This window comes from Gigantopelta aegis, chromosome 12, assembly GCF_016097555.1.
Source record: "Gigantopelta aegis isolate Gae_Host chromosome 12, Gae_host_genome, whole genome shotgun sequence".
Lineage (NCBI taxonomy): Eukaryota > Metazoa > Mollusca > Gastropoda > Neomphalida > Peltospiridae > Gigantopelta > Gigantopelta aegis.
In genome coordinates this window covers 9,540,751-9,555,869 of record NC_054710.1, presented here as the reverse complement: position 1 = coordinate 9,555,869, position 15,119 = coordinate 9,540,751, and the positions used below count along the sequence as shown (strand labels likewise).

Below are 15,119 nucleotides of genomic sequence, written 5' to 3'. Positions count from 1 at the left end.
TAGTACATGAGGTAGCTATGCACTTAAGGTGATCTTAGGGCTAAGATCGCTTCGTGGGACGGGGCCCTGTGCTATAACCTACTGCGTCTCTACGGACATTCAGGGTGCGCATGTTGTATGATGTAATCACCTGTTTTTCCAGTCGCTTCTTTTCCTTGTACGCTTCTACCCGGGCTCGCTTGTCTTCTTCTGCCTGTCTGCGCAGGTCCTCTTCGTGAGCTAGTAACATCGCCTGAACAAACAAAGAATGAAGGATGGAAATGTTTTCTTTAACGACGCACTGAACACATTTTGTTTACAGTTATATGGCGTCAGACATATGGTTTAAGGACAATGCAGATATTGAGAGAGGATACCTACTGTCACCATTTTATGGGCTACTCATTTCTTTTCTTTTATCAATACATTTTATTTACGGTTAAATGGCGTCAGACATATGGTAAAAGACCACACAGAATACTGAGATATTGAGAGAGGAAACCTGCTGTTACAATTTCATGGGCTACTCTTTTCGATTAGCAGCAAGGAATCTTTTATATGCACCATCCCAGACAGGGTAGTACATACCACGGCCTTTGACATGCAAGTTGTGGTGCACTGGCTGGAACGAGAAATAGCCCAATGGGCCCACAGACGGGGATTGATCCCAGACCGACCGTGCATCAAGCGAGTACTGTACTACTGGGCTATGTCCCACCCCGAAAAAACAAAGAAAGGAACGTTTATCAACACAGGTCAGGTCAGGTCAGGTCAGGTCAGGTCAGGTCAGGTCAGGTCAGGTAATAGGTTTTAATGTGCACATTCAGAACAAGCTGTTGTAGCACACGCCTGTCATGGACGCAGGTGTCAACTTACACTGGCCTCTCCATCCAGGAAAGAAAACTTTCATCAACACATCAGCACATTGTTCAAGGATCAAGTAACTATCAACTACCATTAAAACAAAAAACCATAATCATCAGCTACTCATGTTACAAGTTTTGTTTTGTTTAACGACACCACTAGAATACATTGATTAATTAATCATCGGCTACTGGATGTCAAACATTTGATAATTATGACTCGTAGTCATCTGAGGAAACCCGCTACATTTTTCCTAATGCAGCAAGGGATCTTTTATATGCAGTTTCCCACATACAGGAAAGCACATACCACGACCGTTGACCAGTTGTGGTGCACTGGTTTGAACAAGAAAAAGAAAATCAGCTGAATGGATCCACCAAGGTGGTTCAATCCTGCGACACAAGCACTCAACTAACTGAGCTAAATCCCTCCCAACAACTACTGATGTAGAAACGTATCAACTGACCATTTTTTCTTCTTCAGCTTTCTTACGTTTTTCTTCTCTCTCAGCCTTTAGTCTCGACCGTTCTGCTGTTCGCTCTTCCATAGCTGGAATCAGAGTCAACCAGTGTAAATTAGGGTCAATGTAATACAAATCAGTGTAAACTCGGTTCAATGTATTACAAATCAATGTCAATTCAGTGTAAACTCGGGTCAATGTAGTACAAAACAGTGTAAACTTGGGTCAATGTATTACAAATCAGTGTAAATTTGGTTCAATGTAATACAAATCAGTGTCAATTCAGTGTAAATTTGGTTCAATGTAATACAAATCAGTGTCAATTCAGTGTAAACTTGGGTCAATGTATTACAGATCAGTGTAAATTCGGTTCAATGTAATACAAATCAGTGTCAATTCAGTGTAAATTAGGGTGAATGTAATACAAATCAGTGTCAATTCAGTGTATATTAGGGTCAATTTAAAACAAATCAGGGTCCATTTAGTGTAAATTAGGGTCCAAAAAAGATCAGGGTCAGTTACTATATAAATTAGGGTCAATAAAAAAAAAATCAGGTTCCATTGAGGGTATATTAGGGTCAATTTAATACAAATCAGGGTCAGTTAGTTAAATGAGGGTCAATTTAATACAAATCAGGGTCAGTTACAGTTAAATGAGGGTCAGTTTAATACAAATCAGGGTCAGTTACAGTTAAATGAAGGTCAATTTAATACAAATCAGGGTCAGTTAGTTAAATGAGGGTCAATTTAATACACATCAGGGTCCATCAGTGTACATTATAGTCAATTTAATGCAAACCTGGGTCAATTCAGTGTAAAACACCAGTTTACCTTTAATTTTCTTTTATATTATTTTTCAAATGCAAAAGCTTACTTTTGGTATCATTAGTCTAGGAGTAGTTTCACACGTAAGATCATATTTCTGCTTACATTAATCAATTTAATTTCAGCTGGGTGAGTTCATTACATTGAATGTATACAAAGAACCTTAAGAAATGTGAATTAACATCACTTTGAATTTTTCACCCTACAGCAGCTCCCCCCCCCCCATCCTACCCCAGAAAGAATCTGCGAGCAGTTGTCTCAAATTTTAATGTTGAGCGCACCCCCCCCCCCCCTATTTTCATTGTCTGATACAGTTTTGTGTAGTAACTTCATTCTGTTTTATACCGTTGACATACCAAACTTCAAAACGGAACAATCCATTTTTATCCTCGTAACTTGTTATGTTTTTAGAGCGAGAAGAAACTCCCCAGTGTTCCACAACCCACAACACGACCTCTCTCAAGCATATTTCGTGTGTCTAGGTCCAAAACTGATTGAAATGCGCAGAACCGCATCTGGCGTGTCAACAGTATTAATGTTGGTGAAACATATATCTATTAACTAGTTTCTGCATCTATACACTAATTACATTCTTAACCATAACAATTTGCTTACCTTAATTTTGTGATTTACCTTTATACACTGTAACAACTTACTTTTTAGAACTTTAAGCCATTTGTTGTACACTGTAACAACTTACTTTTTAGAACTTTAAGCTATTTGTTGTACACTGTAACAACTTACTTTTTAGAACTTTAAGATATCTGTTGTACACTGTAACAACTTACTTTTTAGAACTTTAAAATATCTGTTGTACACTGTAATATTTTTGTTGTACACTGTAATAACTTACTTTTTAGAACTTTACTGTAATAACTTACTTTTTAGAACTTTAAGCTATTTGTTGTACACTGTAATAACTTACTTTTTAGAACTTTACTGTAATAACTTACTTTTTAGAACTTTAAGCTATTTGTTGTACACTGTAATAACTTACTTTTTAGAACTTTAAGCTGTAATAACTTACTTTTTAGAACTTTAAGCTATTTGTTGTACACTGTAATAACTTACTTTTTAGAACTTTAAGACATCTGTTGTACACTGTAATAACTTACTTTTTAGAACTTTAAGGTATTTGTTGTTTGAAGTACTTGATGTAGCACCTGACCTCACACTTAAATCTGATCGCGCTGTCGTAACTGCAGTCCTAAAAATAAATGATATTATTCAAGTTAAATAGAGATTATTATATGAGCTTATGAGTAAAAATACATGAATCCTGACATGAGTTTCGTAAAATCAGTACGATCCACACGCGAGTGTAATAATTTCTTTATTATCCACATTATCCAAAATATTACTTTCACGAATAACAAGCTAGGATCATGTCAAAACGTTTCAAACGTAACTAAAAAGAGACTACGAAACGGCGTCATTTTCACAAATGACATGATTTTGATAAGCGTTTACAATGAGGAAACCGCATTAAGTTACGACGTCGCTTCACAAAATTACGTCATTCTTTTTGCATGTGAAATTTTATGACATTAGTATGGGTCATACTGGTTATATTTCCCTGAATATCTTGAACTATGTGGATAATAATCAGTGTTTGACAAATGTTTGAGAAAGTCACTAGCCCTCACAGAAGTTTTGGCTAGTGCCCTATGTATTATAGTAACACAGTTGATAATCTACACTAGCTCTCACAGAAGCTTTGGCTAGTGCCCTATGTATTATAGTAACACAGTTGATAATTTCCACTAGTCAAACCAAAAATCTACTAGCCGGGACTGAGGGCTAATGCATTTATCGAACCCTGGCTAAAGCACACTATCCATGGCACAACAGTCCTGTTTATTCTACATGTATTATACAGAGAATACTACATGACTGGCCATTTGATACCATTTAGCTTACAAGGAGTCATTTCAAAATGTATCTAATGAGTGAAAGCGAGTTGGATACATTTTGAAACAAGTTGTAAAATTTATAAATGATATCTAATTTTAATTTATTTATTTCAACTTATTTTCGTACTTATATCCAATTAAAGTGCAAGCACGCTGTCCTGGACACATACGGTACCTCAGCTATCTGGGCTGTCTGTCCAGGACAGTGGGTTAGTTGTTAGTAAGAGAGAAGAGGGTGTAGTGGCTGTACACCTACCCACTGAGTCCTTAAGAACTCGTTCTGGAATATCAAGTTTTAATTGATATTTTGTTACAAAATAACTGGGTATCTATTAAAATTTGGAAGTTTAAAATATAATTTGGTGAAATTTTCTGCTGATCACGAGATAGCTCGGAAAAATAATGAATGGCGTTTTCTCAAATGAGTGTGTAAGAAAATGCATTTTAACATGGTATAGCCATACCTCTAATAATTTAATTTTCAAAACATTCAGCCATGAATAAATATCAGCAGGCATTCAAAATTAACAACCTTAAAGTTTTATATTCATGTTGTTCATAACTTCATGTTTGCATTTATCATAGCTTGACACCCAATAGTCGAATGTATTTTTCGTGCTGGGGTGTCGTTAAACATTCAGTTATTCATTCCTTCAAAATTAACAGGGATCAGCCATTAATAAATTTTTCACACTTCTTACCTCGTTGACGATGACACAGAAGATTTGGTCCGTGCCGTATCCAAGGTGATATTGGTCTCCTTGTCCTTAGCGACTGCGTTGTGTTGCTGGGAGGCTATCCGTCCCTGGTGTTGGTGTACGTCAAACATGTTGTTCAACTGCTGCTCAACAACCGATCGCCGTGACAACCCATCCCCCTCCCCCTCTTCCCACTCCGATTCATTCTGTGCTCCTGCAAGTTGCCGCGACGACCGCTCCCCTTTCAGAGGTACCTGTTGCCGTGACAACTGTTCGTGCCTCGGCGTCAACCGCTCCTCCTCGGGTACCGGTTTCCACGGCGACCGCTCCTCCTCCTCCTCAGGTACCGGTTGCCGTGACAATCGGTCGTACAGCGCGTGCTGCTCGTCCGCCTGGTGCCGGAGCTGCTGGTTCCTCTGGTTGTACTGTATTTCCTCCAGGAGGCGCTGCTGGTCGCGGATCTGTTTCTGCTGCTCGTGCAGCATCTTCTGCTGGGCTGTGTATCTGTGCTCGAAGTTGTTCACGATGTACGGTGAGTTCATCCATGGCTGCTTCCCGAACCGACGTCGGATCTCCAGGTCCGAGTGAGGGGTTGTCGTCGTCGCTTCACCCCCGTCGCCTCCTCCACCGAGCCGCGACAGTTCATCCTTCGTCAGGTTCACGTGGCGTCGCGTCACCTGCCACGCCTCGGTGGGCAGGCGCGATGAATTCGGTCGACATCTGCCGCCACCGATACTGGAGCTGATGCTGGAGCCACTTCTTGACGAGAGAGGAACACTCTGTGGTCTCTTTCTGTCGTCAAAGATCTCATCCTACAACACACAAGAATATTAAGATATTTGTAAAATATATATACTGTAGATCCTGAAATAAATGCAATCGTAACATTAATGCGAAAAATGCAAGTTCATGTTATTCGCATTGATAATGTGACAGATTTATTTCTGTGTTTTGTCTATGCGTTCGACATTATTAAAACAAAACAAAATTCTAATATATTTATAAAACACAACTGGAAAACAATTCATTGTAGGCGAAACAGACTAATTGTCCACGTGTGACATTTGCAGGGTCTTTGGCCACCCTGTCAAAAGCCGACTCAATCCATCGTGCATGAATGGGTTTTAGTACGCTAATCGGTAATCTTGAGGTTGAGGTCGACCATTTCTTTGTTTTACTGTTCAAGTTTGCTGCAATTATGTCAGCATACCACTGGGTGAATTGTTATTTCATTATGACTTTGAAATTAATATTCAGTTCTAACGGTACATGTATGCTAATGTTTAGCCAGATTTAAGTAAACGATTGCTGCAAAAATATGGTTCCAATTTGTCTCACTAAAAACACTAGGGACTACACAGGTTAATTGATGTGTACACAGACATGTTAGTGAGTTGATCTCATTGAAGGCGCCTTTAACTTGGATTTAACCAAAAGGTACACAGACGTGTGTTGTTAGAAAAGTACAAACATTTCCATTGCCCACCATCACTTGCATTAATTTAGGGACATGTTATTTTCAGGATCTAAAGTATATATATATAAGAAAGAAAGAAAGAAATGTTTTATTTAATGACACACTCAACACATTTTATTTACGGTTATATGGTGTCAGACATATGGTTAAGGACCACACAGATTTGGCGAGGAAACCCGCTGTCGCCACTACATGGGCTACTCCTTCCGATTAGCAGCAAGGGATTTTTTATTTGCACTTCCCACAGGCAGGATAGTACAAACCATGGCCTTTGTTGAACCAGTTATGGATCACTGGTCGGTGCAAGTGGTTTACACCTACCCATTGAGCCTTGCTGAGCACTCACTCAAGGTTTGGAGTCGGTATATGGATTAAAAATCCCATGCCTCGACTGGGATCCGAACCCAGTACCTACCAGCCTGTAGACCGATGGCCTAACCATGATGCCACGGAGGCCGGTATATATATATATATATATATATATATATATATATATATATAAAGCTTACAGTATAAAAAATCACCCCAACACAAATTAAATCAAACTTATAGAGAGCCGTAATTTTGTTTTATTTTGAAACTGAAACCTGAATTTGACTCCAGTTACACTTAGTTTTGTTTAACGATACCAGTAGAGCACCTTGAATAATTAATCATCTTCTATTTGATGTCAGACATTTGGTTAATTCAGACACGTATATGAGAGGAAACCAGCTACATTTTTCTTTTCCCAATGCAGCAAGGGATCTTTTACATGCACTTTCCCACAGACAGGAAAGCACATACAACGGCCTTTGACCAGTTGTGGTGCACTGATTGGAAAGAGAAAAAAACAAATTAGTTGAATGGATCCACCTATATGGTTCGATCCTGTGACGCAAGCACCTCAAGTGAGCACATAACCGACTGAGCCGACCAAACTGGTCAAATTGCTAAGTATTTTTCTAATTCACATTATATCAGGTTAAAGGCAAATCAGCCCAAACAAATTCTAAGCTGACTGAGACAAATATATTTTATGATGAAACTGCAAATTCAAACATCAAATAAAAATTAAACTGAAGCCCGATTTTGGCCAAAGAATTTTTCTTTATTTTTTGCAAATTGCTAATTCTAAAGTTTAAATGATGATACATTAAACAATGTTGAAGACAAATCTGTATTAAGTACTTGCCTAAGGGAAGGGGCATGCATTAACTAAGTGGAGCATAAAGATTGCTTTGTTTAATGACACCTCTAGAGCACATCGATTTATTAATCATCAGCTATTGGATGTCAAACATTTTGTAATTTTAACATATGGTTTTAGAGAGGAAACCCGCTCCATTTTTCCAGTAGTAGCAAGGGATCTTTTATATGCACTATACCACAGACACGACAGCACATACCACGGCCTTTGATATACCAGTTGTGGTGCACTGGCTGCAGCGAGAAATAGCCCAGTGGGCACACTGACGGGCATTGATCCTAGATCGACAGAGCATCAGGTGCAATGCATCAATTCAAATGAAGAAGTCTTTTTTCTCCCATTACAAACATTTATTTTCTGCTTCCTCTTCCACTTTTTTTTCATTCCACAATTTTCATGTTACAGTTGCTCTCTACCACTGAGTTTCATAACTCCCTCCCCTCCCCTCCCCTCCCGCAACAGTAAATTTCTAATACATACTATTTTATCTGCATCAGATACAGTATTTCTTCCAGTTGCTCGTTTATTTCCTGCATCCTCTTCCGCTTTTTTCTCATTCCACAATTTGCCTGTTGCAGCGGCGTCTAGCAGCGCCATCATCTTGCTGCGTGTTCTGTTCTGTGTCTCCTCCATCTCGCGGCGCTCCGCCTCCTGGTGCACGTACAGCTGCCAGGCTGTGAGGTATTTTCTCAGCAGAGTACAGCGATGGTGCCTCTGTGCCTGTTGATTCTTCCTGTGAAACAAAACACATCGTCTACAGTCAGGCACAGCTAAATATAGAAAGTGCAGCATAGGCAATAGAAGAAAGGGATTTTGGGGGTGGTAAACAAGGGACTGGAGGTACGTGGTAAACAGTCAGGCACAACTAAATATCAGGAGACAATATTTTAAAATCTGAGGTAACCGGAAGTCAGTTCACGTGAGTTTTACTTAGGTAACCGATTGTTCGGTTACGTGAATATAGTTCTCGTAACCGATGAGTTAGGTCTACCTAATCCTAAAACACTTGAACTATGGATTCTGTGCTACATTGGTGGTTCAAATGTATTTAAAAATATAAACTGATTTTCACTTTCGTTACTCATATATGGTACTTTTAATTTTAGAATGTAATTGCTCAACACGTAGGCCTAACCGATTGGCGGTTCTCGTGATTTTAAAGTTGCGTAACTGACACGCGAACAGAACAACGGTTCTCGTGAAATATTGTGCCCTGAATATAGAAAGTGCAGCATAGGCAATAGAAGAAAGGGAATTGGGGGTGGGTGGTAAACAAGGGACTGGGGATAGGTGGTAAACAGGGGACTAGGGGGCCGGAGGTATGGGGCCATCCATAATTTTCAAAATTTTCACGAGCGTACAAACCGTACACTTTTGACCACCCCCCTCCCCCCTCCCCCCCACGGCACTAACTAACGACTGCTCCAGATACTTAGATTGTATTGTTACCATATAAATCCACATGCTAATAGGAGCTAAAAAAAAGTTTATTTTGTTTAACGACACCACTTGAGCACACTGATTACTTCATAATCGGCTATTAGACCTGTGTCAAACATTTGGTAAATCTGACTCATATTCATCAGAGGAAATCCGCTACATTTTCTCTAATGCAGAAAGGGATCTTTTATATGCACTTCCCCCAGACAGGATAGCACATACCACAGCCGTTAACCAATTGTGGTGCACTAGTTAGAACAAGAGAAAAAAAAACAATCAGTTGAACAGATCCACTGAGGTGGTTTGATCCTGCGACACAAGCACCTCAGGTGAGCGCTCAACCCACTGAGCTAAATCCCACCTGCCCCTAGGCGCTAAAAATTACTCTCCTTGAACTCATCTTAGGGGAGAGATGGTCAGATTTTGTACTTTGAAGATTATACACTGGACTCTGCAGGTGAAATACAAATCAATATTTACATGTAACTTACACATAAAAATTGCAAAGCTTGGCTAAAGCTGTTTCTGGACCTACAGTAGGTAACCAGAAAGCTAGAGAAATCACTAGTCAGTTTCCATGAACTTGCAGTATTTTTTGTTCGTTTTGTTTAACGACACCACTAGAGCACTTTGATTTATTAATCATCGTCTATTGGATGTCAAAGATTTGGTAATTTTGACATAGTCTTAAAGAGAAAAATCTGCTAAATTTTTTCATTAGTAGCAAAGGATATTTTATATGCACCATCCCAGAGACAGGTTAGCACATACCATGGCTTTGATATACCAGTCATGATGTACTGGCAAGAGCAAAAAATAACCCAATGGGCCCACCGATGGGGATTGATCCTAAACTGACTGTGCATCAGACGAGCGCTTCACCACTAGGCTACGTCCCACCCTCAGTATTCTTTTTTTTATAAATATTAAAAAGTAGCTAATTTAAGTCAAAATGTATTAGCCAAATATGACATTTTATCGCCAATATGTTGGTGGGTTTTTTTTTTAGCAATTCACCAACAGCCAACAGAGTGAGTAGGCTCACCCTGTACATTGCCAAATTGGTCAATTGCTAAGTTTATTACAAAGTGGCTACAACATTTAGGCTTTGGCTAATAAAATATTCCTTAAATGGACAGTTCTGAGTTTACAACCACTGTAAAATGTTTCCGACCAATAGAGCCTTTTTCAATGACGTAACATACAAATTAAATGCTCTGATTTACCTGTGAAAAGCCAACCCCTCACCTGTTTGTTTCAACAATGCTCTGATTTACCTGTGAACAGCCAACCCCTCACCTGTTTGTTTCAACAATGCTCTGATTTACCTGTGAAAAGCTGACCCCTCACCTGTTTGTTTCAACAATGCTCTGATTTACCTGTGAAAAGCCAACCCCTCACCTGTTTGTTTCAACAATGCTCTGATTTACCTGTGAACAGCCAACCCCTCACCTGTTTGTTTCAACAATGCTCTGAGTTACCTGTGAAAAGCCGACCCCTCACCTGTTTGTTTCAACAATGCTCTGATTTACCTGTGAAAAGCTGACCCCTCACCTGTTTGTTTCAACAATGCTCTGATTTACCTGTGAAAAGCCGACCCTCACCTATTTGTTTCATCAATGCTCTGATTTACCTGTGAACAGCCGACCCCTCACCTGTTTGTTTCAACAATGCTCTGATTTACCTGTGAAAAGCTGACCCCTCACCTGTTTGCTTCAACAATGCTCTGATTTACCTGTGAAAAGCCGACCCTCATCTAGTTCTTTCAACAATGCTCTGATTTACCTGTGAAAAGCTGACCCCTCACCTATTTGTTTCATCAATGCTCTGATTTACCTGTGAACAGCCAACCCCTCACCTGTTTGTTTCAACAATGCTCTGATTTACCTGTGAACAGCCAACCCCTCACCTGTTTGTTTCAACAATGCTCTGAGTTACCTGTGAAAAGCCGACCCCTCGCCTGTTTGTTTCAACAATGCTCTGATTTACCTGTGAAAAGCCGACCCTTATCTAGTCGTTTCAACAATGCTCTGATTTACCTGTGAAAAGCTGACCCCTCACCTGTTTGTTTCAACAATGCTCTGATTCACCTGTGAAAAGCCAACCCCTCACCTATTTGTTTCAACAATGCTCTTAATTTATCTGTGAAAAGCCGACCCCTCACCTATTTGTTTCAACAATGCTCTGATTTACCTGTGAACAGCCAACCCCTCACCTGTTTGTTTCAACAATGCTCTGATTTACCTGTGAACAGCCAACCCCTCACCTGTTTGTTTCAACAATGCTCTGAGTTACCTGTGAAAAGCTGACCCCTCACCTGTTTGTTTCAACAATGCTCTGATTTACCTGTGAACAGCCAACCCCTCACCTGTTTGTTTCAACAATGCTCTGATTTACCTGTGAACAGCCAACCCCTCACCTGTTTGTTTCAACAATGCTCTGATTTACCTGTGAACAGCCAACCCCTCACCTGTTTGTTTCAACAATGCTCTGATTTACCTGTGAAAAGCTGACCCTCACCTATTTGTTTCATCAATGCTCTGATTTACCTGTGAAAAGCTGACACCTCACCTGTTTGTTTCAACAATGCTCTGATTTACCTGTGAAAAGCCGACCCCTCACCTATTTGTTTCAACAATGCTCTAATTTACCCTTGAAAAGCCAACCCCTCACCTGTTTGTTTCAACAATGCTCTGATTTACCTGTGAAAAGCCGACCCCTCACCTATTTGTTTCAACAATGCTCTGATTTACCTGTGAAAAGCCAACCCCTCACCTGTTTGCTTCAACAATGCTCTGTTCAAACTGCCTCGTCTCAATGTCAATGCGACGTGACCTCACGTATGACCTCCACGCATTCCAGGCCCGTAGTAACGTCCTCCAGTCCGAGAGAGCGCGGGCTTTCCCTATCCGGAGCCTGCGCTCAAGAACTATTTTATACCACGCAGAGAAGTGCTGTTGTAGAATCTGAAACATTCAACAATATAGGAAGGAAATGTTTTATTTAACGACGCACTCAACACATTTTATTTACAGTTATATGGCGTCAGCCATATGGTTAAGGACCACACAGACATTGAGAGAGGAAACCCGCTGTCGCCACATCATGAGCTACTCTTTTCGATTAGCAGCAAGGGATCTTTTATATGCACCATCCCACAGACAGGATAGTACATACCACGGCCTTTGTCACACCAGTTGTTAAGCACTGGCTGGAACGAGAAATAGCCCAAAATGGGTCCACCGATAGGGATTGATCCTAGACCGACCGCACATCTGGTGGATGCTTTACCACTGGGCTACGTCCTACCCCTAGTTAACAATAATACACAGGGCTCCAAAGAGGCTGTTATGTTCTTTAAAAAGCAGGTCAAAACAAACATGATCTGCCAAGAAAACAATATAACCCACTGGAAATAAAGACATACAAATTTAACAATCATTCTGAGAATACAGCTAAAGCAAAAAAAAAAAAAAGTCTGTTTTGTTTAACGACACCACTAGAGCACATTGATTTATTAATCAATGGCTATGGGATGTCAAACATATGGTCATTTTTTGACACAGTCACAGAGGAAACCCACTAAAATTGTTCCATTAGCAGCAAGGGATCTTTTATATGCACCATCCCACAGACAGGGTAGTACATACCACAGCCTTTGATATACCAGTTGTGGTGCACTGGCTGGAACGAGAAGTAGCCCAATGGGCCCAACGACGGGGATCGATCCCACACTGACCACGCATCGAGCGAAACCCGTACCACTGGGCTACATCCCACCCCTAGTGATGAAAAAAGGGTTTGGGATGGTGTGTGAGACATTAGGACCTCTGAGATGTATTATAGAGCATAATGGAATTAAAATAGAACAGAATATTAAATATTAAAGACATCCGACTGTACCGTATTTTCCCATGTATTATGCGCACATTTTCCCCCGACAAAAATACAGGTTAAAAATGGGTGTACACATTATACATAACAATAGAAAAAACATCTTTTAAAAATGTCCAGCGATCGCCCATAAAAAATCGTCCATCGTAGTTTACAGGTTATTGACAGTGTTCATTATAACAAAATGCCAAAACACTCTTAAAAATTGCTTTTCACTTGTGATGCATTGTAAAAAATGCAAAATAAATGTACAAAAACATCCATACCTCACCAAAAAGTGCACAAAAATCAACTGTAAATATTTTTTAATTTCCATGAGATTTAATTCGGCCATTTCCGTCAAACCGGAAATATACGGCACTACTATAAAATTAGAAATCTCGCGCATTAATGTTGGGCACGAGAACCTAATGTAATGTGCTATATTTTTGTTTTCATTTATTTATTAGTCATTTACATGAGTATATACTTTTGTCTTGATTTATGCATGTGTGACATGTTAAGTACACAAGTACTAGCCTATGTTTTGTGTGACATGTAGGTATATGTACGCAAGTACCTAACTAAAATTTTGTTTTTTAAATATACTGCTGCTTTCGCTTTTACTTAATTTTGGTGACAGGTGTACATCTTGCATTCACCATCGATTGTGTGGTTTAAAAAAACAGTGCGCATTATATTGTGGTTCATGGTTTTTTTCTTGGAAGCAGGGGGTGAGTATTATACGCCAGTGCACATAATACATTGGAAAATATGGTATATGGATTTTTTTACTGAGAATTAAGTGTATTGGTGAAAACCTTTATTTCACAAAAAAACACAGATCTGAAAGAAACTGCATAAGTATTCTACTTCTTTTCGTTCAGTTTCATATGCTCACTAAACCATAAGATGAGCTGCATCAATGAACTGGATCGTCAGTTGGAGCTCACCAGCGCTGCTCCATAGCTTTTCTTTGATGCTCTTTTCTTCTGGCCGGATGTTTTGCTTTATGTTTTGGAAGAGAGGGCAGCTTTGAAGAATGTGTTCTGGTGTTCTGGCATATGTATAACACAACACCTTCCTGTCAAGTTCTTAATATGCACTATTTAAAATTTCTGTACCCACTGTACATTTGTAATAATGGGTGAAAAGTAAGTCGCAGTGACCTAGTTATGGCATGCGACACACCGCCATCTCAAGATATATTTGCATACAAGGTTTGTTGATCCTATATGAACTGATAAGAAAGATAAGCATTTATGGATGGATGAATGGACAGACGGACAATGTGATACCATAATATGACCGGTCAAAGATGGGTATATAAAAAGACTCACTAGTAAATTCTTGGCTGCTTGTTTAGCCTGAAACTTTTCGAGTTTCTTGAACATAAGTCGTCGTTTTTCCTCCTGTTCCAGCTGTCTCAGCATTTGTTGTTTGTTTTCCTCCATCAATCTCTGCTCTATCTCACTTCGCGACACATTCTTCGACTGCCATTTCTCCTTCTTACGTCTACAACAACAAACAGACAAATAGACTGAAAATAGGAAAAGTGATGCTGGTAAAAAGTCTGAAAGTGGTAAAAAGTCTGAAAGTGGTAAAAAGTTTTAAAGTAGTAAAAAGTTTTAAAGTAGTAAAAAGTCTGAAAGTGGTAAAAAGTTTTAAAGTAGTAAAAAGTTTTAAAGTGGTAAAAGGTCTGAAAGTGGTAAAAAGACTGAAAGTGGTAAAAAGTTTTAAAGTGGTAAATAGTCTGAAAGTGGTAAAAAGTCTGAAAGTGGTAAAAAGACTGAAAGTGGGAAAAAGTTATGATAAATGTCTAAAAGTGGTAAAAAAAAGTCTTAACATGGTAAATCAGCATGCAAGTGGTGAAAGTGGTAAAAAGCCTAAAAGTGATAAAAGTCTGAATGTGGTAAAAAATTCTGCAAGCGATAAAAAAAAATCTCAGTGGTAAAAAGTCTGAAACACATACGTCTGAAACTGATAAGTCTGAAAGTGATGAGAATTCTGAAAGTGATAAGAATTCTGAAAGTGATAAGAATTCTGAAAGTGATAAGTCTGAAACTGATAAGAATTCTGAAATCTACCTCAATGCCTCCTCTTCCATCTTCTTTCTATCTTCCTGCATCTGTTTGCGGATACTGGCCATCTCTTGTTTTATCTCCATCTCTTCGTGTTTCGCATTTATCTCTTTTTCTTGCTCTTCCTAATTAAGCAAAATGTTTTTTTTAAATCAACATGACCCAGTGTTTTAAAAGTCTTGCTTTTCCTAATTAAGCAGAACAATATTTAAATCAACATAATCCAATGTTTCAAAAGTCTTGCTTTTCCAAATTACACACAAACATTTTTAAATCGACATCACCCAGTGTTTCAAAAGTCATGCTGTTCCTAATTACGC

At 39.2% G+C, this 15,119-nt stretch overlaps 1 protein-coding gene across 1 annotated transcript in view; it reads right to left on the bottom strand.

Annotated features, from left to right (window-relative positions):
* Positions 1-15,119, bottom strand: part of LOC121385722 (coiled-coil domain-containing protein 191-like) — a 55,466-nt gene that overhangs the window by 13,244 nt on the left and 27,103 nt on the right. The window contains exons 7-14 of the mRNA XM_041516486.1: positions 14,806-14,924; positions 14,059-14,233; positions 11,621-11,811; positions 7,886-8,138; positions 4,743-5,551; positions 3,244-3,335; positions 1,310-1,392; positions 131-232 (exon numbers count right to left, since the gene is read on the bottom strand). Of these exons, the coding sequence (XP_041372420.1) occupies positions 131-232; positions 1,310-1,392; positions 3,244-3,335; positions 4,743-5,551; positions 7,886-8,138; positions 11,621-11,811; positions 14,059-14,233; positions 14,806-14,924 (1,824 nt within the window). The remainder of the gene's footprint in view (positions 1-130; positions 233-1,309; positions 1,393-3,243; positions 3,336-4,742; positions 5,552-7,885; positions 8,139-11,620; positions 11,812-14,058; positions 14,234-14,805; positions 14,925-15,119) is intronic.